This window comes from Eurosta solidaginis, chromosome 1 (assembly GCF_040869045.1).
Source record: "Eurosta solidaginis isolate ZX-2024a chromosome 1, ASM4086904v1, whole genome shotgun sequence".
In the NCBI taxonomy this organism is placed as follows: domain Eukaryota; kingdom Metazoa; phylum Arthropoda; class Insecta; order Diptera; family Tephritidae; genus Eurosta; species Eurosta solidaginis.
The window spans coordinates 57,503,210-57,529,780 of NC_090319.1; the positions used below are offsets into that span (position 1 = coordinate 57,503,210).

The 26,571-nt window shown below is 36.8% G+C and overlaps 1 protein-coding gene across 1 annotated transcript in view; it reads right to left on the reverse strand.

The window, feature by feature from the left end:
- Positions 1-26,571, reverse strand: part of Fur1 (Furin 1) — a 710,727-nt gene that overhangs the window by 621,585 nt on the left and 62,571 nt on the right. Inside the window, exon 2 of the mRNA XM_067791546.1 lies at positions 24,060-25,119. Coding sequence (XP_067647647.1) covers positions 24,060-24,890 — 831 coding nt within the window. The 5' untranslated portion in view covers positions 24,891-25,119. The remainder of the gene's footprint in view (positions 1-24,059; positions 25,120-26,571) is intronic.

Sequence of the window (26,571 nt, forward strand, 5' to 3'; positions counted from 1 at the left end):
GAACAACTTTACAACAAAATGTTGCTTAATAAATTTCAGTGTTATGCAAAATGATTTCCGTCTTACAACAAGTTGCAACTAATCAAGCGGATGCAGGCACAACTGTCTGCGTATCCTCTTAGACAAGACAAATGCGAAGCCGTACACAGGAGTCTTAGCAGTTGTGTAATGACTTTGATTTATAGTTAGCGGACTTTCGGAGGTTTGGTGTTGGTAAATATGTACATTATTCTATGGAAGATTTACTTGTCAGAACGAATTCATATTGTATGTGTGCTTGATCTTATCATTTCAGTACTCAGCTGCTCTTAAATTCTCTTTCAAAAATTTAAAATAGTTTCTTTTGCAGTAATCTTTGTAAATAAATTGAACTGAAATCCGCGGAGGGCTTCTTTTCGCGCATCCCATCCATACATCACGTTCAAATGCGAAATCAATAACGCGATGTCTTGTAGGAAGCCTCATTGGATTTATTGCTTTCCTCAATTTGTCTACTTTCTCGCTCTCAATGCTTCGCCAATCCTTTTAGTCGCTTTGCACTGCACTTTGTCACGAACGTAATCAAGAAGAACATAAAAGAGAAGAGACAAAAAATTCATAAAGAAATCATTTCAAGTGCAATCGTCTTGAGAAGGATTGCTGACAACGCGATGTGGCATTGATATCGTCCAATTATTGGCTGTCATGCAAGATTTCTTCTCAATCAAAGTTGAATAAGCAGTGGAAAGGAATGTATGGCACCTTTAAAGCTTGTTTTTACTGGTTGCTTTCAGAATTCTCTGTGACCGCAATACATTAAGCATATATGTGAGATAAGAGTTGATACAATTAATCGTAATGGCAGGGCTATTTTTTGCTAAAGAAAACTGTCAATCACATTCATGCTAATTAGCAGAGACACATCACGCGATATGCACACAAAGTTTTCAGTTAATGAAGTTTGCGGTTTTAATCAGTAGATCAAGAAAGGAAGTTGAAAAAGCTTAAGGACCGCACAAACGATAATGCGATGTATGACTAGGTGGACAAAGTATAAGGTATGACGTAGAGTAATTAGTAATGAGGTAAAGGAAGTTGATACTCCTGAATGTTAGAAACGCACCTTCGGCGGATCAAAAAATGAATTGCTCGGTATTACGTGGCAAATTATTCGCTCACGTAAACTAGGCCGAGTGAGCTTCTGAAATACATGGTAACAAAGAGATGCATAGAAAGCGATCAGATTCAGTTTGCAATTACCTGTAAAGTCCGATGAAGCAATATAAGAAGGCCACCGGAGTGGCGATGGCTAACACAGCGAACATATAAAGAAAGACTAACACAGTGAATCCAGCTCTAAACAACGTCCCCATATTCTTTTACCAATCGGATTTTACCCGAGTTTACCGAAGGTAGAATTTTTGTGTTCTTTCAATATAAGAAGTTATGGAGTTTGCCACTTACATAATTAAAAAAGTAGCATTTTTTGTGTTCTTTTAATTTTATGGAAATTGCATTTGCCAAACGAGTCTACCCAATACTGTTCTTTTTCCAACCGAAACTTGACCGGAGAAGCGTTGTTTGCGTTCTTTCCATACAAAAAAAAAAAATAAATAAATAAATGTAAGGCGCGATAACCTCCGAAGAGATCTAAGGCCGAGCTTCTCTTCCAAGTTGCGTCGTGCTCCTCTTGATTTTCCCTACAAATTGGCCGGACGGGACCTACATGTTTTATGCCGACTCCGAACGGCAGATGAGTTTTCACTGAGAGTTTTTCATGGCAGAAATACACCCGGAGCGCTTGCCAAACACTGCCGAGGGGCGACCCCAGGCCCTACGGTGTGGTAGGCGGAGCACGCTTCCATCACACCACGGTGTCCGCAAAAAAAGTTACGGATACTTTTGGCCACCCGAGTCTACTAAGGAATTGTTTCTGTACCAACTGTACCCGAACAAGCAAAAGTTGTATTTTTGTGTTTTTTTCATACAGAAACCCAAATTGATGGAGACTGCGTTCTCTAACCGAATTTTTTTTATACAGTCTACCCGAGACTGTTTTTATGCTAACTCGAACACGCCCAAAGTAAAAAGCAAAATTTTTGGAGACTGCGTTTGCTCATCGAGTTTTTTCTATACCGTCTACGCGAAACTGTTCCTTTGACAAACTGCGTCAACCAGAACACGCCCCATACAGCATGTTATTGTCTTCTTTCCATAGATACAGAAATCCAAATTTATGGATACTGCGTTCCCTAACCGAATTTTTTTTATACAGTCTACCCGAAACTGTTTTTATGCTAACTCGAACACGCCCAAAGTAAAAAGCAAAATTTTTGGATACTACGTTTACTAATCGGGTCTACCCTATACTGTTCCTTTTCCAACTCTAATCTACTCGTATCCGACAACGCAGAATATTTTCTGATCTTTTCATTCAGAGAAGAATATTTATGAAGGCAGCGGTCTAACCTACTCTGTTCCTTTTTCAATTCGAGTCTACCCGAATGCGCCCAAAGTAGCATGTTTTATGTTCGTTCTACACAAACATTTATGGATACTTCTTTTTTCACCAGAGTGTATTCGTATTTGTTCCTCTACCAACCCGATTCTACCCGAGGTAGCCCAAGGTAGTATATTTTGTGTTCTTTCCATTCAAGAAAAAACTCAGATACAGCGTTTGTAAATCGAGTGTACGCGAGTTTTTTCCTTGGCCAAATCGAATATTTTGGAATCTTTTATGTTCTATTCTATTCAGAAAAACATATTACTAAAGGTTTGCGTAAATAGAGTATTCACAATAAAAGCTATTCAATCGCTAAAAATGTATTTTCCGAAGTAAGTTATGAAGCAGAACATAAAAATAGCGCCAATTTGCCAGCCAACCGAAGCTAAAGCATAATTAGGGTATTTTAAATTTCTACCCTCTTGTTAGAAAAACAAATAAGATTTGAATGTGTACAATCGGTTAAGGAACACAGAAGTTTATATTTCTGCTACCTTTTTACTTCCAGACCGAGTTTGTTTACGCAGACTTTTATTGTTTTTTATGTGCATGCTTTCTCATAAACATTTTTTGCATAACCAAAACAAGTTTTTTTTAGAAAAATAGAAAAATCACAGACTGCATAAGAAATATACATAGAACTCAGTGATGTTCTTTTAATGCAATCAACTTAGAGCTGCATTCACAGGAAGCCAATTGACGTAGAAAATAAATTTGACATTCAGTAAAGAAAATAATAAAGTAAAATGAAAATCAAATCACAAATAGCCATTAGACTGTGCGTTCAACTTCTTTTATCCAACACTCAAATGCAATTCAATAAAAGCTCAAAATGAAATCCCAAGTGGCATAGCACCATTTTATGCTTAACGAAATTGATATCAATGGAAACGTGCGCGTAATGCCGTTAAAATCTACTAAAACTAATTTTTAGAATGCAATTTATCGGGACATGCTATATATAAAGACATAAGAGCAGTAAGTGGATACTAAGGACTGAGCGCTCCTGCTAAGTTTTTCAAACTTTTAAATTTATTTTGCAGATGTTGAATTAAAAATTAACGATTTTTAGCAATCTGGTCATATGAAATATGAGATTGCGGCAAAAAGGGTGAAACGATCATAAGGGTGGTGCTAAATGGCGCCCGAGCAACTTGTGGCGATTTTTAAAATTATTTGGACTTTATTATGCTCATTCTAAGCGAAACTTGAAACTATTTAGCAATCTGTCATTATTTGTTTATAAAGGGAGCAGCAAATAAAGAGTGGAGAGCTGCCCAGGGTGGTGCCAAAGACTATGGCGCCCGTCAACTCGCGGCCGTGTCAAGTTTTTTTTTTTTTTAATTTTAACTTTGTTATGCTCATTCTAAGTGGAATTTCAAACTATTTAGCAATCTGTCATTATTCGTTTATAAAGGGTGGAGTGCTGACCACGGTGGTGCTAAAGGCTATGGTGCCCGAGCAACTTGAGGGGCGAGTAAATTTTTTTTTTTGTTTTAACTGATCAATCCATATAAGCTACAGAACATAATCACCATTGGTAACTTTTAGTTAGGGGAATTCGCTAGGAGAACAAAGAGCTTGTCCAGCCAGGAACCAAAGGGATCATAACAACGAAATAGGAGCAAGGAATAGGTCGTTTTGATTGCACAGCTCTACCAGAGAGAGCAAGAGTCTAAAAAGATGCCATCTTGTTGGCACACAGTTAAGTTAAACTCTGCGATCAGACTAGTGAACAACGGCTTGCTATGATTTACAGGGATGTTGAAGTGCTGATTGGTGCTATACTGGACACCATTTGGAGAGTTGACCTGAAACATGTAACGCAGCAGCAAGATGGTGATGTTAAGTCCACTTCAGGCGGATGTAGGCGGTCTTCAGTTTGCAAAGATGCTGAAACCTGAGAGGAGACTGAGCAAAAATCATTTTTCAAGTCCAGTCAAAACTTTCTGCATTATTGAAATAAGTAAATAAACATAATAGGTCGAGCCAGGGCTTGATTCTACAAAAAGGATATGAAGATCTATTAATAGGCTATGCAGATAAGACTAATGAAGCCACAAGATCGCGCTATAAAAGTTCGCTTAGAAAGCTGTATGCTTTGCCAAGGCCAACTTATTATTACTTTAAAATATGTAGAAGCCATAGAAGCTAAAGAGCCATCTCCACAAAGTTATGACCATTCGAGCTCTAGAGGCTGAATATAGTTTCGGTTAGGATCAGGCCTAATTAAACTTCTCGAAATCTTTTCATTCTTAGAATGTGGCTTTAACGACTAAGGAATGCCGTATCTTTAATCAGACAGGAAAGTCCACAGCCGCTGCACAAACTGTAGCTGCCAAAACGCTGGCTGTTGGAATAAACAGACAGACCAGTTGGTTTGCAAAAGTCTAAGTGAAACTGGTAATTGTGTCCGGATCGAGGCTGATAACGATAAACGGTTAAGAATGAGCCCATGCAAGTTTCAATGCTGCATAAGCTAGCAAAGGTCAAAAGAAAACTCTCTTCGAGCTCTTTTGTGTCAAGGCAGAGAAATAGAAATACAAAAGATCGAAATACTGAGTGAGCAACTTAATTCAGAAACAATATGACAAGCAATAACTTTCCACTTGCTATTAATACAGACACTACAGATGAGCCTTCATAACATGGAAGTTTTCAACATAACTTACTGATGTAAGAAGAATTAAGTTTACCGATCCACAGCGATGCTTAAAATCAATTTAACAAGGTTGATTTGGTAGCGAGATGAGCCGAATTTCTGAAATGAAGAGTGAAGTTGAGGGCAGTCTTATTCTTTCAGAGTTCAAAATGCCCTTTACACTTAAGCAGAGTCGAGTCCAAACGATTTATCACTGATGATTTGATACCGGCAAGAGCGGAAGTTCCGAAAAAATAAGGAAGGAAAGACCAGTCTGCACCTAGCTTTCTTCCAGGATTCAAGTCGATATTTACGTTCAAGCAGAACAGAGTCAAAACGGATCTTCTTAAAGACCTTTGCCACTTTCAGTCGAAATCGAAATCTATAGTCGTAACGATCTATTTTCGAACCTAGGTTCAGTTTCGAGCAGGAATATAAATACCGAGCTAAGGAAAAGTTCAGCTTCTAACGCACTTTCGCTGCCTATAACTGAGTTGTCATACCTTTTGTTCTGTTCCTCTGTTCTGCCTCACAAGCAAACTGACTTTCGAAAAAAGAAACATAAAAAAAAAACTAAAAAATTAATGCAACATACTCTTTTCAAATACTTGTTATTCTCAATCACAATTTTCGTGTAATTCAATTAAAAGTTCTATTATGAAGGTCAACTCTCGTTTTCCCTCTACTCCATCGCATTTTTCACGGCTTACGTTATGCTTGCTGTCTTGCGAGAAAATTTCAAATAAAAGTCTTTATTCAATCCCCTTCCATTTGAATTTGGTGGATTGTCAAAATGAAATGATTTTCAATAAGTATAAATTAAGTTAGATTTTACGAGAAAAGTTTTAGAATTACACCAAACCATATTGATGCGCTTACACAGAGAGACAAACAAGTTTAAAGTTTAAATTAAGGGGGTAATAAATATTTTGTTGATTTAAGGGATGACGTCTACCATTTTAAGGATAGAAATAAACCTTTTATTTTTCCTACATTTGTAATTTTTTCCTTCTGTGTCCTTTAATTTCAGTATAACAGATGGTCATAGATTTTATATTGAAGTCTTATCGGTGTCCATTACATGACAAATCAAGAAGTCGGTGATAACAAATCGATAACATGGCGATAACAAATTCCGATAAGAAATCGATACCAAATCGATCACTGTTTGATAGCAAGTTATTTAACTTTTTAATAAAAAATCGATAAATTTTCAAAAGCATGTAGATAACTTTTCGGAAACAAATCGATAATATTTCGATAACGAATATGACAAAATAATAGCGAAAACAAATAAAGTTTTGATAACCATAAAACGCCGATAAAAAACTGGTAGTAATCTAATTCCAAATCGATAACTTTTTGATAACACATAGATCACTTCTTGATAAAAATTCGATAACTTTTTGATAGCAAATCGATAGCTTATCGAAGAAACATCGTTATCTTTTGATAACACATCGATAACTTTCTAATAACCTCACCATAACTTCTCGACAAATTGTCGACAATTTTCGATAATAAGTCGATAACTTTTATACACGGTAAAGGGATCAAAAGCGGGCGGAAAAGAAAAACTTGGCGGCCCTCATGATACGGTCTGTTTCAGCAGTATGTTTCTAAAGTCGATGATAGCATGTCGATAACAAATAGGCAACACTGCAATAAGAAGTCGATAACAAATCGAACACTTTTCGACAGCAAATTAATAGCAGTGTTTGGGAAGCACTCAGAGTGTATTTCTGCCATGAAAAGCTAGAAAAGTAGGTCCCGTCCCGTCAGTTTGTAGGAACAAATAAAATTGAGCACGACGTAAATTGGAAGACAAGCTCGGCCTAACATCTCTTCGGAGGTTATCGCGCCTTGCATTTTTAAACAGTTGTATTTAGCTTGACTTGACAGACTGGCTGTTTGGCGGGGTGGTTGGTTGGCTGGCTGCTACGAATTTTGTAGTTGAAATTTGAGTAACTTACCGATAAGCTACAAGCTTGAAACATGGGATATAGCTCAGAGCCCGATGAAGATGCAATAATAAGAAAAAAATCGCCCCTAGTTGGCGCAAGGATCGAGATATTCAAACAAATCGTATTTGTGGTCCGATTTGGCTCATATTTGGAACACATAATACATACAAGAATAGAAAGCGACCTATGAAAAAAAAAACGCCGCTAGGTGGCGCAAGGATCGAGATATTCAAAAAAAATCATATTTGTGGTCCGATTTGGTCCATATTTGGAACACATAATATATACATGAATAGAAAGCGACCTATGATGTCCGATTTGGCTCATATTTGAAACAAATATTACATACAGTCCGGTAGAAGTGACATCAAAATATTTTGGAATTCGAGGAGGGGCAAGCATACGTGGCGCAGAGTCGAGTAAAGTCTTTGAAAGGATTATGTATTGAGGACTTAGATAGTAACAAATTTTCAGGAAAGAGTCCTTGTAATAATGACTGACTAAACGAACTAAATAGAATGAGAAATAATAGGCAATTTAATAAGGACTAAAAACTTGAAAATAAAATAATTAAAAAAAAATTTTAAGTTAAACGGTTTTATTGAAAACAATACTTACATGAAGTAATAATAATACGAAAAGCTAGAAAATAATTAGGTAGGTCCTAGGTACTAGTCATCAAACTCCTCATCAATCTAGGGTGTTGATCAGACAATTATATAAAAGCGTTGGACGCGTCAAATTTCTATTGATAGTCATAAGTAAGACCAACTGAACCTTAATAAGGTTATGCTACGCCTCACATTTTTAAAAAGTTTACGCGACCAATGCTTTTATTTAATTTTCAACGCCCTAGATTGATGAGGAGTGTGATGACTAGTACCTAGGACCTACCTAATTATTTTATAGCTTTTAGTATTATTATTACTTCATGTAAGTATTGTTTTCAATAAAACCGTTTAACTTAAAATGTTTTTAAATTATTTTATTGTTTTTAGCTGTATGAAACACATAGATCACTTCTTGATAAAAATTCTAACTTTTTGATAGCAAATCGATACCTTATCGAGGAAACATCGTTAGTTTTTGATAACACATTGATAACTTTCTAATATTATATCGATAACTTCTCTATAAATTGCCGACAACTTTTTGATAATAAATCGATAACTTGTATACACTACCAAAAATGTCGGGAGAGGGATTAAAAGAGAGCGGAACAAAAATGTTCACTCTGTCAAGGGTTACTCAAAAAACTTCAGGGCAGTCTGGCACTCACGACTCATCACGCAATAAAGCCAGACAGGTGATCTCAGTAGCACAACAACAATTTGACGACCCTCGTGATCCGGTAATGAATTTTAAAGTAGACGAAAGGGAATGTAATGTGCGAAAAAGAGTGAAACTCGATATATCTCAACACTGGAAACAGGAACATTAAAGAAAAGAGAAGAGAAAGAGAGGAAATGAGAAGAAAGAGTAGAGAAAGTTGGAGGGAAATGGGACAAATAAAAAGAACAAGAGAAAGATGGAGAGTGAAAGTAAAAATAAGGGTAATGGTTTGAGACAAAGTAGTTAAGAGAGGTTAACAGAAAGACTAAGAATAAGGATAACATTAAGGGTAATGGTGAGAGGTAGAGTTTGATATGGGCAACAGCTGTATGGCTAAGAGAAAACGCTGGAAGATTTACGGAAGAATGAAAGGGATAGAGAAATTGAATGGGCCGAATAAGATGAAATAGAAAATGCAGAAGGGAGAGAAAATAATTGCCAATAAATGCTACTTTGGACTAGGTAGGCAATTGAAAAGTGAAGTGCTCTCTCGGCAAACGAAAATCATACTCTAGAAGTCACTTATCGTTCCCGTCCTGCTATATGGTGCAGAAGCATGGACAATGACAACATCAGATGTAGCGGCTCTAGGAGTGTTCGAGAGAAAAGTTCTTCGGAAGATTTATGGACCTCTACGGGATGGCGATGGCGAGTACCGAAGAAGATTTAACGATGAGCTGTACGAGCTATAAGCAGACATCAATATAGTCCAGCGAATTAAAACGCAGCAGCTGCCCTGGCTAGGCCATGTTATGCGAATGAAAGATGACGCTCCGGCCAAGAAAGTGTTTCCATCGGAACTCGCCGATGGAAGCAGTGGTAGAGGGCGGCACCCCCCTCCGTTGGAAGGACCAGGTGGAAAACGATTTAAGCTCCATTGGCGTGACCAATTGGAGCCGGTTGGCAGAGAGAAGGAGCGACTGGCACGCCTTGTTGGACGGCAACAACGGTTTAAATGGTTAAGCGCCAATTAAGTAAGTAAGTAAGCCCTCTTTTTTTGCTTAATGAGCCTATTTCAATGCTTGGTTTTTATAGATAAATGTTAAGTCTTTGAAACGTTTACCGTCAATACCGATTTTCGTATTACAAGCCTCCCAGATACTCATCCGTAACTTCATGATATTGTTCCAGATCGTCAGTAATATCACTGACATTAGCAATATCTTTCAATGTTCCTTAGCTGCGGAAATGTGATACTCTGAAGATTCAGGTATTCAATTCCGTTCACTAAACCTTTTTCAATTCCTCTCAAGAAAGGGAAACAAACCCTCCCACAAAAGGAAGTACAGTCCGCAGGCATTATTTTTCTGCTCATTACTTCATTTTTTATAAAGGCGTTAGTTAATGCAGCAGGCCAGGTGCGGGAATGGGGTGAATGATCAGGTTTTCAAGTACACACTTTTCATGCAGTGCTGTGTGCAACCTTTTTTGCTTAGGTCTCAGTTATATAATCTAAATAAAAATCTCTTGTTCGCTACATAAACTTTATAATTTAATCCCTATCCCAACTGTGGAAAATTTGTAAATGTGCTCTACACCACAATTAGCTAACAAGCATAACTATCCTGTTAACTTCATATTTATTACTCACTGACATCCTTTAATATGAAGGTGGTTATAGCCTCATTCACAAAGTCAGCAACCATTCACCTAAAATCATACCTCAACAGCAATTTAAGTAGCACAGATACCGTTAATTTTAATTTGTAGGAAAGCCCAATTAAAAATGTGAACTAATTTTATTTATCTCTGACAAAGAGGGGAAAAAATCCAAGACAAAAGTAGACAAATTAAAAAATATAAATAAAATAAAAAAAGGTTAGAATGAAATGAAAGGAAAATGTGTGTTCAGTATCCTTATTAGAAATGTATATAATAGAGCTTTGATTTCGACACCGATACGTCGGAACTACGAATTGATTTAAACTTGCGCTTCCGACAGGCCAACCTTTTAGGAAGCTGCTCTTATATACGAACGCTGATCAATAAAAAGTTTATTGGAAAAAATATTTTTCGCACGTCGAGTTTCTAACAAGTCATACACCGAAAGAAATGATGCTGGCAAAATTTTTACAAATATGTTTTTGAATTAACAGACATTCGACTGTATTATGGTTAATCTTAGCAAGTTTTTGTTAGAAGAACTGATTTTTATAGTCATTTCAATAGCAGAGAAACTGCTGGTCTTAATTAAAAAAGTTGTGTAAAAATTACAGATTCATAAGCAAGCTAAATCATTTTTCTGTTAAAAGAACAGATTTCATTGGCCATTGTAACAGCGAACAACTATCCTACTATGGAAAAACATCAGCTAATTTCAAAGAGAAACTTATGCTCACAGCGCTCCCTACTTTGTTTTTATGAGCATTGCGCCACAGAAATCTTTGTCATATCAACAGTCTTCCATGATACTCTACTATTGACGTAAATCTGTTATTTTAACAGTTTTCTTTTGTATTTTTAAGGTGACACTAACAATTTAAACATAACAGAAAACTTTTGTTCTCAAGATTACAATCAATCTAACTGATTATTCTGTTAAAAGAACTGATTTCGTTGGTAATTTCAACAGGCGAAAAAACCGTAAATATGTATTGCATAATACCAATTTATTTTAAAGATAACAAACATGGCTCTCAATACCTTGAGCATGGTGCCACAATAATCTCTGTAATAGCTACAGCTTTTACTTTTATTCTAATGTTAATAAAAATTTGTTATTTTAACAGCTGTCATTGTTATTATTATTATTATTATTATTTATTTTTTTTTTTTTTTTTTTTTTTTTTGATGGAACGGTCAATTCGAAATCAACAATTTATGCGAAATTGATACAAAAGTTATTTGCGATGGATAAAAATTTACTTAAATTTCGGTTGAATTGACCGGTAACTCTGTTGATTTTATCAGGTTTTACTAATTAAAGAAAGTTTATGTATCATTTTATTTGCATTGTTTTATTTCTTATGCTCTAGTTACTAGATTTGTGTTACTACCACCTTTCTCCAACTTCCGTTACATCTCTAATACAAACCAAAAGTTAAAAAAAATTGCTTTTAAAAGTTGTCTAAAATGGCTGCCAGCATTTTCGGCCGCTACTTTTTCTTTTGCCATTTGCTCTAAAAATGCTTGCTCCCACTTCCGTATTTTCTGCTTATCTCTTTCCGCCCCCTAATCACATGTCATTCCTTGTCACCGTTAGTCGTCTAACTTTCAATGAAATGCAAATGTAGTGTACACCGTAAAACCCGCATTTGTCTGTCCACTCCTCCATGATTTCATTTTTTAGTTACGCTTCCTCTACTATTTTTTTCTATTTAAGGCAGTATTTAATGCAAATTCTTGAAGACAGGAGAAAGAAGAAAATTTATTTGCACTGTCACTTAAGTATGCCAGCCTACACGGAGTGGGTAGTACAAAAGTCTTTCAATCGTAGCAAATCCTGTGAATGATAGGTGGTATTCATACTCGAAAAATTGAGAGGAAATTAACGTGCGGTAGTACGAGATGTCTATCCTAGCAACAACATTTACAACATGGCAGTTGTTGTAGTCACATGAAAATGTTGAATAGTCAAACAAAGTTTTTAGGTTCTTGTAAAAGGTGTGTCAAAGAAAAAAGAACGAAATATTTAGGTGGCCTTACTCAATTGCAAATTCATTGCAGTTCACAAATGTTCTTCATGCGGACATGTCCTGTGACAATGATATCCTGCTCTTTAACTATTTAGTGCTGTATAAATTGCAACATTGTTTTCGCTATTATCTTGGAATATACATACATACATTTGTATGTGCTTAATACATGGTGTAGAATAATTACTTCATATTTGCTCAGGTAAGTTTGTACTTCAAATATCAGGGTTATAAGAGAAGAAATTCATAAGGGAGCATAACGCGCCCAAGAGAATTGTTTCGGGAACGCTTCGATATAAATATATAAACAGTAAATTTTTGCTTCGATATTATGTCGAGGAGTGAAACATCAACCGATCTCGGCTGTCAGTTCCAAAACGCCCTTTATGAGAATATTTTTCACAAATACCCTATTTCAGAATTTTCTTCAAATTTGCTTTGCGGTATCTCAAATTTTTTTTTCATAATGCCAAATGTATTGAATTTAAGCGCAGCTTAAGTAGGGCGTTATTAAAATATTTTGTGACACGAAGCGTTTTCGAAAGGGCAGACGAGGTAGCCTGATATATAATATTCGGCAGTAATAGACTTGGATTTTGGTTCCGGTTCACTTTAGAATTATATTTAAGACCGGATCTGTAAGAAAATTGCGATGCGAGTTTGAGGGTTTCATTAGGTACTATTTCTGTATGGTTTCGGTATAATTCTGAAATTATTTTTGAGATCATATGATAATTGTGTTTGTAATTTTGATTTTTTTTTTTTCTGATAACTTCGGAATAATTTGCGAGACTAAATATATCCAAACTATTCCCGGTATAATATTGATATAGGTACTTTCAGTATTATTTTTAAGTGTATAGCATAATAACGACTTACGAAGTCCCGAAATAAAATATAAAATCCCGAAACACATAATGCCGACACTACCAAGTCTCGACAACTAATAGTCCTGACACGACCAAATCCCGACAGTTCATAATCCCATATTTATTATGTATTCATAATGTTTTTGGGATTTCGTTATGTCGGCATTTTGTTATGTCTGGATTGTGTCTTCTCGGGATCACTAAAAACTGTTGAAATTATCCATTGTCGGGGATTTGAAAGTTGTGATTATGAGGTGCACCCTTTTTTATACTCAGCTGAGCAGAGCTCACAGCGTATTTTAATTTTGTTCGCATAACGGTAACCCGTAACGGCATAAACTAATCGAGATAGATATAGATTTCTATATATCAAAATGATCTGGGTGAAAAAAGAAATTCATTTAGCCATGTCCGTCCGACCGTCCGTCTGCCCGTGGACACGATAGCTTGGGTAAATTTTGAGGTCTCTTAATGAAACTTGGTATGTAATTTCCTGGGCACTCGTCTCAGATCGCTATTTAAAATGAACGAAATCGGACTATAACAACGCCCACTTTTTCGATATCAAAAATTTCGAAAAAACCGAAAAAGTGCGATAATTCATTACCAAAGCGATGAAACTTGGTAGGTGTGTTGACCTTGTAACGCAGAATAGAAAATTAGTAAAATTTTGGACAGTGGGCGTGGCACCGCCCACTTATAAAAGAAGGTAATTTAAAAAATTTGCAAGCTGTAATATGAGTATGTACTGTTCGGTTACACCCCAACTTAGCCTTCCTTACCTGTTGTATATGCCTTCTGTAATCTAGATATCATTTTCGGGACCACCACTACTTGCTTGAGTATTCTTAATATATTACTTTCTAATAATTAAGGCTTTATTTTTGGTGCTTTTATGGCATTATTTGCGGAATTTACCCGGGATTATTCGAAAACTTAGATTCATTTTGAATAATTTTGGGATTTCTTCTGACATCTTTTCAGGATCATGTGATATGATTTCAAGCTTGGTTTTGAAAATCTATGGAAATTTTGTATGTTATTTGGATTTCACTTCTGCACAAATTCGTGGAGCCATATCTAGAAGTATTACGATAAAACAAAATTTCGATACCGCGAGTTCACACAGAAATTTTGACGTACATATTTGGGTATAATTTTTGGTTAGGTATTTACGGATCATATTAGAACTGTTTCCGTAGTATTTGGGTTTCACTTTCGTTTATTTCGTTTATGGAATTATTGAAGATTTATTTAGGATCCGTTTTTGAAGTTTTTCGGGACCCTAACGGTATAATTTTAGGTTTATCTTCGGGTTTTTATCAGCACTATTTCGATGTGATTTGGGTTTTATTTTCAGCGTAAAACAATCGAATAATTTCTCGGCAAATTTTGGAACTATTTTGGTATTATTTTCGTGGCGATAATATTTCGGGACTAGTTTTTGGTACATCCTTGAAATTATTTGGATATAATTCGGTATTACATGTGTCAATTAAGTTCTCCTTGCGGATCAATATGCAATTATTTTCCGGATACTTTCGCAATAATTTTCGAAATCGTTTCGAGAGTATTCCCGGGACTCAACATTTTAAGATTTATTTCTGCGATCTTTACAAGATTACTTCCGTTTTAATTTTTGATATATTCTGGAACTTTTCGGGGCCATTTCACTATAATTTTAAGATTAGTTTTAGTGTCATTTGGACTTTAGTTCCAGACTAATACGAAGTTATATTCCGGATTGTTTCGCAATTTCTATGTGGAGTATTTCCGAGATTAAATAAGTATTGTAATATAATTTTGCCGTTACTTTCGGATGCTTTGAGAAGTTTGGTCGAAAGATTTACGATAGAATTTTAGATTATTTTCTTACTCATATCAGAATTGCATCGGCATAACTTTTCGTGTTGTTTATCACAACCATGAATAGATAAAACAACCTTTTATTAGACACCCTGTACATATGTATATACTCACACTTTTCATTTTCGAGTTTCCAACTTTTTAAAACAACTTTCTTTCGCTCCGCTAGTTCTCAAAATTATCCCCTCGTTCCACTTTCTCGATCAACCTTTCACCGCATTCCCCTTTAACGCGCATTTACTAACGAAATTGTTGCAGCATCGTTTCCTTATGTCGTTGAAACTTTGGAATTCACCGCCATCTTCGTTTAGTCGATAGCCCAAAAACCATATCTTTGCAAGTGAAGAGTGTGTTGCTGGTCGGTCGAGTAAGTTTCGAATAGCCTATAAACTAAACCATTTGCAATGCAGTAAAAGTTTCACTCAATCTGACGGATAGTTAGGGTGTGCAAGCAATTGGTTTCACTTTAAATAGGATCACATTGTCTTGCTAAATTTTGAACAAAGAAACCAATAAACAAAGTGGATTTAGGATATCTAACTCTTAGAGCTTCAATAAGCACGAAGCAAGTTAAAGAGACTGTAATGAGACACAATCCTGAAGCTAAGAAGGTAGGTATTATATTACAGATGAGTAACTTTATGAACTATAAACTTACTTCGACGATGGTGCGACAAAATTTAGTTTAAGGGGGAGGAAGACGGTAAGGTAGAAGGATAAAGAGAAGTAGAAGGAGTCAGAGGAGAAGAAGATGGAAAAAAGGAGACGGAGAAAAATAAGAAGCAGAAGAAGAAGTAGAAGTAAAAGGATAAGAATAAGGATACGGATGAAAGGGAAGAAAAGAACAAGCAGTAGAAAACGAGGGAGAAAGAGAAGGAAAAGGAGAGGGAGAACGAAGAGGAGATGTTACAGCCAATCATAATAGCAATATACCAATCTGATTTTCTAAAGCGTATAACCCACTCACGCGACCTCAACAGCTAACTTTATTTTAAGCCAGAAATTTCAATATTGCTCGCTTGGCACAAAATCACACCTGCCTTTTAGTGCTGATTGCGCAGTTAAGCAAATTGAGCATTTACAGCGACATGTGTGCATATACGAATAAGGCTTTAAGGTTAACCCAGCAGGAAAATTAAGAAGTAAAATGTTTCTTCGTCTGGAAAAAAACGCGATACTGATCCTACACAATTTTCAGGGGGCCCCCAATCACCATGACAGCGAGAGGATCTTCTATTGCCTGCAGCCAAAAATTACTTATAGCTCCCTTTATGTCCATAAACGACGCCAGGATGAATTGTTTTCTCCGAAGAGACGCCGCCATCTTGAGGACAGCTTCATACATCGCAGTGTTCCTTTAGTGGTCTATGAATGGCTTTTATGAGACTATGAGACTGTTCAGTATCCAATAGGACTTCTTTAAAATAATCGAGAATAAAACAACAAAGTCTATTGAGTCTGAATTCCGTGGGTTCTGTTCTTCCTTATACTTGAAATGAATTTCACATTGACCAAATAAAGGGAACATGATTGAACCGATTTCAGTCAGGTACAAGCTCATTTATTAGCCGAAGGTAAAATAATGCCGAATTTCACTTCCGTTGCTCCACTTGACCGGAAGTTCAGCTCCAAAAGTTTGTCTTTAGAAGCAGCGCCTATGCACCTACGGAACAACATGTCCATCATTTTATATTTTTCCTTATGGAAGATAGACAGGACTAATTTTTTCCCAGTTCGAGACTCCTTAGTTCGTCCAATATTATAAGAAAACTCGTTAAAAATGTCTCTTTTGTAGACATTGCAGCAACTTTTTTATAATACTGAAGCTATTTTTGTGTAGTTGCCAATTTGTAGTGCAAAGGCTCAGGTTCAATAATCTGAAAGTTTCTTTAAAAATATCCGAATTCCAGCATTCTCAAATATTAAAGGGAGGATGACCTATATCAGGTATGTATGGAGGTTGTTTGGACACGAGTCTGTTTTGGTGTTGAGCCATCTTCATGTTAAATTTTCCAACTGAAAAATGTTCCGTTGCAACGTAAAATTAAAACGTATGGAAGGATTAATTTTGCAAGAAGTAGTATGCACAGTAGGGTGGGTCGATTTGTATGAACGAAAGTTAACAGATATCGCGCCATCGATTTTTCGATAGGATTTGGGCTCAGGAAAACAACAGTTCTACTTACTTACTTACTTAATTGGCGCTTAACCGTCTAAAAGGTTATGACCGGACAGTTCCACTACGCATACCCAAAAAAATAATTTTCGAGCCTGCGAAATTAAATTTTTTTTTTTTTTACTTTATTGACTTTGATTTTTAAGGTTTTTTCATGACCTACTACAAAATTTTCATATGTATACCCTGTCCGGCCCAAAAAAAAATTTTTTTTTAACTGTTATCGCCAACGTTTTTAGCGAACATTTTTGGGCCGGACAGGGTATACGTGACAATTTTACAATCAAATGCAAATTTGTTTAGTAGGTCATGATAAGAACCTTAAAAATCAAAGTCGAAAAAAAGTAAAAAAAAAAAATGAAATTTCGCAGGCTCGAAAATTATTTTTTTGGGTATGCGTAGTGGAACTTTTTTTCCTGAGCCCAAATCCTATCGAAAAATCGATGGCGGGATATTGACTCAACTGAGATAAGCTCAGTCGATCAGGTGCTGAAAATCCAAACTTTGAAATTAAGAAAAAAAGTTAGCTGGGATATCATCATGGAAAAAAAAATCATGTAAAATTTACCGTTCATTGCATGCAAAAGTGCTTCATGACGAAGCAGTACAGCTTTCAAATGCACTAGAGGTGCATTAGCTCAGAATTAGAGCTTTTCCTATTGGGTGTTTTTCAAGCAAAATTTCGTACTAAAACACTTGAATACATATTCATAGCACAGCCTGCTAACTTAGTCAAAATTTGGTTTCCAGGTTGGGGTGAGCATACGCAAATTTGACTAACTTAGCAAATTTTTTGATACTCTATACCTTTTCTATCTTTTTTCGCTTTTGGCATACAAATTTGTACAAAACTTTGCTTCTGTGAGCAGTTATGCGTTATCCTTAACGCAGTTGTGCAATGCATATGTACACGGTTGAAAATTGTGGTTTAAATCTTGAGCTTTTAGGTCTACATGCATGACCAACCTTTTTTTTTTTTTGGGCTTTAAATGCAGACCTTGCAAAATTTAAAAGGAAAGGAGCTCCTATCACTGGTTTTTAATTGCAATATTTTTGGTTAACATTTTAATGAAGCAAAGGTCCATCTTTCAAAATTCTGGACTAAAATGTAAACCGAAATAGATTTAAAATTGGGTTCATCCTCTCATAGTTTATACTACACTATTGACCAAAAAAGTTTAAAAAGTACGTGTAAAAGTTTTTGGTTTTAACTTTAAACTTTTCATCGAAAACTAGTTTTTCAAGTGTCTGTACAAAAATTAAAACCACGAATTCTGGGGATTTCTGATAATTATGCACCTTCTTCTAACATTCAAATCACTGAACTGTCGTATAAATAAATCCAATATTCAGTATTGCGAAATTGTATTTATTAAGACTATATATATGACTATTTGGGAGTAATACAATTATAGTTCAATATCACGTAATTCACAAAGACTTGTTTTAATCAAACTGATCACTGATTCCTCAGCTTGCGCTGCTTTTATACTGTCGGTTTTCTCGTTCACCCATTTCTCCTAAGGTCTAGTCATTTCGTGGAAATGTGTTCGAGAACAGTTGTATCTCATGCTTGGTTACCACTAGCCATATGCGTGTGTACGTGTGAGTATCAACTTCTGCTAATAGCTCATGACTAAATATGTGTATGTGAGATATTCTTCGTCGCCTTCTATGTAAGTTTGGCTGCTTGCTGTTTTTGTGGTTGTGATTATTTATCAAAGAGTATTAAACAACGTGGTGATGCTAATATTCGCCACAATATCTTAGAAATTCCTCAAAACTATTTAGTGGTTTTAAAAATAGGATAAACAAGGAAGGGTGAGACTGCCTTCGGTTGTGCCAAAGACCTCATACCTTTCATGATCAGATATCTCAAAAACTGTGCGAATAGCACAGATGGAAGTTCGGACAGACAGACAGATCATTTCGTTATACCTTTCGGTGGATCTATCTCTTCTCCTTTAAGGAGTTGCAATTTTTGAAATTCATAACAAACTTAGTATACCATTTTATTTTCATTAAAGGTATTAAAAGCGTAAAATCAGCAGTTAAGTTTGCTAGGTTTAAAAAATAAACATTTTTCACCGTGTATTTGCATCTTTTAACATAGGTAGGCTAAACCTTATAAAATGTAAAAAACAAAAAAAAAAAATTGTTTAGCTTAGTTCAACTTTTAACTCAATGTTCATAATACGATACTCAACGCAAACTCACTTGTAGTTTGTACTTATTATATGAGTACATGAGTACATGAGTATATATGTATTCGAAGTATATCGCTGGAAGTAAGTTTGCGAGTGTAGTAGTTATTGAGCCAACATAATCTTGTTAGACGGCAAAGTTTACTGCATGGAAATTTGTTCAGCGACAGAAAAAATTTTAAAAAAAGTTGTGCCAAGATGGAAATTTGCTATTGCAGCAAAGAATAGAAAATATACATTCTTTTACACTCTGCTGCAGTTAGTAGGCAGTCGTTAAATGTTACGTAACACAATACGCATTCTTCTTCTTCCATCTTTTTTCTTTAATGTTGCGTAATTTATGCGAGACAACGAGCGATGAACGATGAATAAAGTACGAAGCGACGACGGCTTACATGGCTTATACTTGGTATAATAGAAAATAGAAATGTTTGATAGAATTTGCATAATTTTCTCTTCATTTGGCTAAACGTTGTGGACGAAGTGCATTTAATGCGTACAAAAGAATGCTGAACGGTATATGCATAACATAAGATAATCTATACGAAACAGGTAAAGTGTGCTGGGGCAGAGTTTGTACGTTTTTGTGCAACAGTTTTCATTTATCATCATACAAGAGTTTTAAATATAAAGAACTTACAACAGTTCTGACCACCTACATTGGTTGGTGAAAGTATAATCCTGCAAGTTTTGCACTCATCACTCAATCTCCTCCCTGTACATGTTGATTTTCTAAATGCTGTTGTTGAAACGATAAGGATACTCCCCGAAGGATTTGGGGAGTGTTATCGATACCATAAAGGTATTACCCCGACCATCTCGGAAACGATTTGGTATGACCACATTAATCCTTCTAGGCCATAACGCCCTCCCACCCCCTAGATCCATCAAGAGTTCGGGGTCGTCAGAGCCTCGGCTGTTAATGAAACAGGATTCGCCACGGGTAGGTGTCAACCAACCTTGGGTCGGAGCAGCTATATATTGCGCTGGCAACCCCTTGAGAGGGTTGCGCTACACAACCCCTTGAATCAATTTGCTATTTTAGTTGCCTCTTATGACAGGCATATCTACCGCGGGTATATTGTAAACCTCCTAACCAGCTAGGGGATTTTTCTAAATCTCTTGATCCGTGCTTGGTCCTATAGCTCCTTTGGCCTATGAAACACTTTTAATATGTCAAGTATATACCTTAACAGGATAGGCCAAGTAAGATAAATTTGAGTGGTACCCACCCCGGCATGGGAAGCTCACTCGGGCAACCCTAAGTTCCTTTGTGATACCACATAGGATAATGGTGACGTTAGCTATAGTTAAATAGCGAACTGTTTGGTGGCAGTGACATAATTTCGACTAAGACCCCTGGGTACGTCCTTCGGAGAACCTGTTTTGCCAAGACCGAAATACTTTCGGCTAGTTCTGGCAAAAGCTGGGCAGTCAATCATGCAGTGTATTGATGATTTCAGCTCGTCATCCTTCATGTAGCTGTAGCAAGATAGGCTTTCCGGAATGTCGAGGCGTCGCACATGGACTCCCATTGGATAGCCACCTATCGAAAACCTAATCACCGTTGATATATGAACACAATTACTTCAACAGAAAAGATTCTTCTACCCTGTCAAAGGTAGTGTCTGTCCAGCACTTGCTTAACTGAGTCGAGGCCCATCTATAGAGGGGAAGACTACCGGTGGCCAGGGATACTTCGTATTAGTAACACCTATCTACATGGGCGGTAATGGGTCCGCGTGACAATTGCCGGGTAAAATAGTTTGATGCAATCGCAAGCGAAGGGTAGCATTTCCATACCACCCTTAATCTCACTCCCTTTGAACTGAAGACTTTAAAGGCCGCCTGCCCATCACCCATTGCATGAACCAGTTCACTCATCAACTGCCCCATAATTATTTTCCCACTTGATTACAATTTCATATATCCCTTATATTTGCACCCTTGGCGAGAGTCTCCAGCTCTTAGCGACTCTCCAGCAGCAGTACAAGGTAACGCATACCTTCCTACACATTTTCCCTCCAGGATAGTTTCTTTTCGAATATAATCTCGCAATTCATCCAGATTAAGGGACCCCTGTAGCGTATGTTTGATATGTTAGAACGCCCCATGGTTTTAGAACGAATCGAGAATGAAGATTGTATTTTATAAGAAAGAAAAAATGTATTCGTCTTTTCCGTTCACTTGTCCTTACAATGGGCATGCTGCGAAGCCAATAGTAACACACGAGGAGTCCTGTCACGTATGTACAAATTAATAAGCATTTTTTAAAAGACAGAAGGAGAGACTGATTGGTACGTAGTCCTAAGATGATACGTGGGAGGTCTTGCGGGTCTTTGGAATAAAAGTAACTTCAACCTTGATCCAAGACTTTGGTTTGTGGGCCATTTTAATGCAATCAGTTAAAATAGTGGCCAGCCAGCGGCATGAAATCTTCAAAGGATTTTGAAGTTGAGCAAATATAATGCCATCCGGTCTCGGAGACTTCTGTGGCTTGAAAGAATTTACCGCCCACACAAGTTGGCATTTTCGAAATGGGGATAGCAGGCACTCCTGCAGATTACCGGGAAGCAACTTAAAAAGCATTTGCAAGATTTCCAAATTTTCTACACAAAAATGAAAAGGAATGGGAGATAAAAGGAAAAAAACACGGAGGGGAAAATAAAAGGAAATAAATAGGGGGAAGGAAGAGGGAGAGCAAAGGCGTATAGGAAAATGGGATAACAAAGAAGAAGAATAAGATGAAAGGAGAAAGACAGGAGTGGAATGAAAAGCGGGAGGCGCATGCAGTGGAAAGTGGCTCACAAAGGTGAAAAGGTGAAGAAAGCAGAAAGTAAGAGAGAGAAGGACGGAGAGCAACTTCACTTGAATGTAGCTTTGTGCTCATGAAGACACACCTCTATTGACAAATATATCAAGCTAAAGATAAATAGTTGGCTTTCTACTAAGGTATGCTCTTAAGTGGGTTTGTTCTCTCCTCTTTTCCGGTCTGGCTCATATTAAAACAACCTCTGGACGGCAAAGCACAGGAGTTAAGCTGGATAAACCTTACGAAGTATGTTTATCAAGAAGCTACCATAAACTCGACTTAACAGCTAAATATTGCAGGAATGTCCTTTAAGGACGTACTGATAATTTAATGCATTTATGAAGCCATTAGTCACCCACGCTTCCTTTCCTTCTTGAAATCCATCGACGAGTCTTTGACGTACATATAATAGGAGGTAGTATAAATATTTTGAGAAAATGCAAATTAATTCACTATATTTTGCAAAGCGGACAGCCATGCAGGATTTCAACTCTTGTAGTCTCCCAGAATTTCTTAAAAATTAAGGGTTTGTTTGGTTAAGTTCATACATGCGAGGTGCGCATGTAAAAAACTGTTAGATCGCTTATTAGACGGAGTGCATTTTATGACCCAAAGACTTTTAAACGGGTTCGCAAAAGGAAATATAAGGAGGCCATGAGAGAATGGGAAACTGAAAGAGATGAAAGAAGTTCTTGTCAAGCATAATGGGCAGGGAAAATCGTCTCTACTTCCTGGAAAAAAGGGAACACCTACAATTTCTCACTTGTTAATCTAAGTGCCACTAGACATCAGTGCCCTACGTAGCCCAAGACGTCCAAGTTTTAGAGTAACTTCGGACCACTGGTACTATTGCTTTCATTTCTAAGAATTAAGTGGTGCATTGTGCCATTTTTAAACGGTTTTATTTAGCTTGATTCTGTGTAGCGGCCGACCGGCCGTTGTTTACGAATTTTGTAATTAAAATTCAAGTAACTTCCCGATAAGCTACAAGCTTGAAACTGGGAATATAGTTCAGAACCCGATGACAGTGCAATTATAAGAAGAAAAGAAACTCCGATAGGAGGCGCATGGATCGAAATATTTCTAAAAATCGTATTTGTGTTCCGATTTGGCTGATATTTGGAACACATAATACATACATGAATAGAAAGCGACCTATGAAAAAATCGCCGCTAGGAGGCGCAAGGATCGGAATATTAAAAAAAAATCGTATTTGTGCTCTGATTAGGCTCATATTTGGAACAAATATTACATACAGTCCGATAGAAGTGACATCAAATTACTTTGGAGTTCGAGGTGGGGACGTGGCGCTGAGTCGAGTGAAGTCTTTGGAAGGATTATGTATTGAGGGCTCAGATTGTCAAGAAAGATTCCTTGTAACAATGAGTCACTAAATGAACTAAATAGAATGAGAAATAATAGGCAATTAAATAAAGACTAAAAACTTGAAAAAAAAAATAATAATAACGGTTTTATTGAAAACAATACATAATAATACTAAAAGCTAGAAAATAATTAGGTAGGTCGTAGGTACTAGTCATCACACTCATCATCAAATATAGAGCGTTGATCAGACAATTAAATAAAAGCGTTGGGCGCATGAAATTTCTCAAAATGCGAGGCGTAGCATAACCTGATTAAGGTTCAGTTGGTCTTACTTATGATTATCAATAGAAATTTGACGCGTCCAACGCTTTTATTTGATTGTCTGAGCAACGCCCTAGATTGATGAAGAGTGTGGTGGCCAGTACCTGTGAGCTACCTAATTATTTTCTAGCTTTTAGTATTATTATTACATAATGTAAGTATTGTTTTCAGTAAAACCGTTTAACTTAAAAATTTTTTTAATTATTTTATTATTATACAGTGGAAAAATTCCCCAGTTAAATTAGAAAGCAACACCCCTAAAAGCTATGTAATTCACCAGTTTTTTTTATACCGCATTCTAAAATAAAAAAGTTCCGTATACACACCAGTACCCGTCTTTTCATATGGTGCGAATATGTTTGAGTGTAATTCGTATGTGTTTAATAAAACTACGTATTCATTAAAAATACAACTTTAAATTCTGCACTCACCTTTCCCAAATTGATAAAACCATGATCTCTGGCCACTTGCTCAACCAAACCATTATTATCACCATTCGGTATATGCACTGCCCATGTGTGTGTAAAATGTTCAACGCCTCTACTATCACCTCTCCCACTATCACCGCTCTCTGCATAGTCCAATTCATAGGGCAACGCTGACAAGATCAGCGTCAAATTATTACCAATCTCATTCACTGCAGCTGCACCATCACTCGCATGCGCAGCAATGGCAGCACTAACGCTCGGCACAAACACGAAACCTACATTTAACGAACACAATAATATTAAAACTAAAACAACAACACTCCAATTCAAATGCACACAATTTAATAAAATTCTATTGAAATGCTTAGCATAAATAAATGTTCGCGGTTTCACATATTTTGCTTGTAGTTTGTCTTGTTGCTGCTGTTGTTGTAGTTGTTTTTGTTCGAAATGTCTTCTAGATTTATTGGACGTAGCATTTTGGTTAATTGCATAATTTTGGCTTTGTATGGAGCTATAAGGTGTGTTTACTAGAAAACTATTTGTTGTTATTGCATTACGAGAATTTTCTTTACTATCACAATATTTTTGTTGCTGTTGCTTTTGTAGTTGGAATTGTTTATGCTGTGGCTGGTGCAATTGCTGACATTCTTTACTGCACGAACTCTCACTCTCTTTAGAAATCGACTCATTTGATGCCTCTCGAGTATTCTTACTCGCAACAGCAACAACTTTACAAATTGCAGAGACGCTCAGGTTGCTTTTGCCGCTTTTGCTTTCATTTCCGATTTCTGCGTTTGCCGCTGATCTCCATCGTACCACGTCGTTTTTCATTATGCGTACTCGATACGCAGGTTTATGCTGCTAAGTACGTGGAGAAAGCTTCACAGCGATAGATTTTCAAGGACTAGGAGATTGAAAGGTTGAAACGATGAATTTTGTTGCTATGATAATTCTTGATTTTTGGAAGGAAGTTTAGATTTGTTCGTAGAATTGTATTGTCATTGATTGAATTGAAAATTATGATAATCACAGAAGGTTGCGTAAATTTGTTAGATTTCTCCTGTAAATATAAAAATGAGAATTATGATTAAAACCGGGAAAAAATAAATGTGAAGACAATATTTCATCTTCATACACGTCGGATTGCCTGATTAGTACATACAGACCAAGATTTTTCCCTCACTAAAAATCTAGCTGTAAACCTAACTCTTACTCTACCTCTTACCCTTACTCTAACTCTTTTGTGCAATTCACAGAAACTCGACCACGTTCTTAGGTCTATAGCATTCAGTACTTTCAGAGCGGCACCCACTGTGGAAAGGGCCAAACTGTCATGTCCATAATGATAAGTTATACTCAAAGCAAGCTAAACCGGAAACCAAGCAACATGGGCGCTTGGCAGGTCTGATGATCGGGAAAAGTCGAAGCATATAAAGGAGAGAAGAAAGTTCTCGGTGCTACCATTAACCAAAGAAAACTATAAAGAACTTTGCCGGGAAGTTGGTCGAAACTCTTGGAGCCAAGCATACATAAGAGTAGTGAAGAAGTTCCGTCCAGCAAGCCAGAGGTCGGCCGTTCTGTTTCTCACTCAACCAACCACGCTGCCGAAGAACACCCTAAGATGTAACAGTTATAAGCAGAAAAGTTTGAAACTCTCCTGCTGTACTATAAAACCCACAAAAGCCCAAGGGCCTACTGGAATACCCGTGGGGCCAATTTGAATAGCTGCAAATAGCAGATTTTATGTTGCACATGTAGAGCAAATGTTTCGAAGAAAGCACTTCACAACCAGATGAACAACAACACGGCTAGATCTCATTCAAAAAAGGAAAGGCGACCCCATGGCAGAGGACGGTCTCACCGGCTTCAACCATATATGCCATAACCGAAGTGACGCTGGATGTCAAAAACGCTTTTAACTCATCCAGGTGGTTCACACGCTTCAGCTCTTTCAAGTTACCGCAATATTTGTTAGAAATCTTAGGGGAATACCTAGAAGACCGACGTCTAACGTTTAAACCTTTTAAAGTCGAAAAGAGGTAATGCAAACAGGCGGATCAGCTCCGGATCCGGAACTGCGTTCCAATCGCTGAAATATTACTATCGAAAAACTTTACAACAACTAAGGTATGACGTAGCTGAATGCGTTTGTAACCATTTCAACTATCGTAGGAGTGCGGGTTCGACTCCCACTCCCGGGAGAGAAGGCCTTGAAGAGATTTACAAGGTATAATCGAAACAGCTATCGCCTTGTCCGCCCTGATGTCACGTTGTTTAATTTTTTCCCAAATTATTAAATAAATTATAAAATTAAAAATTGCTTGAAATAAATGTTTTCATTCATTTAAAGCAATAAGGGCAATCCCCGGTTAACTCATATATTACTATCGACATTCTTCTTCGATAGGACATGTCAAAGAGAGTCTTCCTCATCGTTGGCGGATTCCGATTATCAATAATATGACGTTGGGATCCCGGCAAGTAGAAACACACACCTCAACAAAATAGGTGA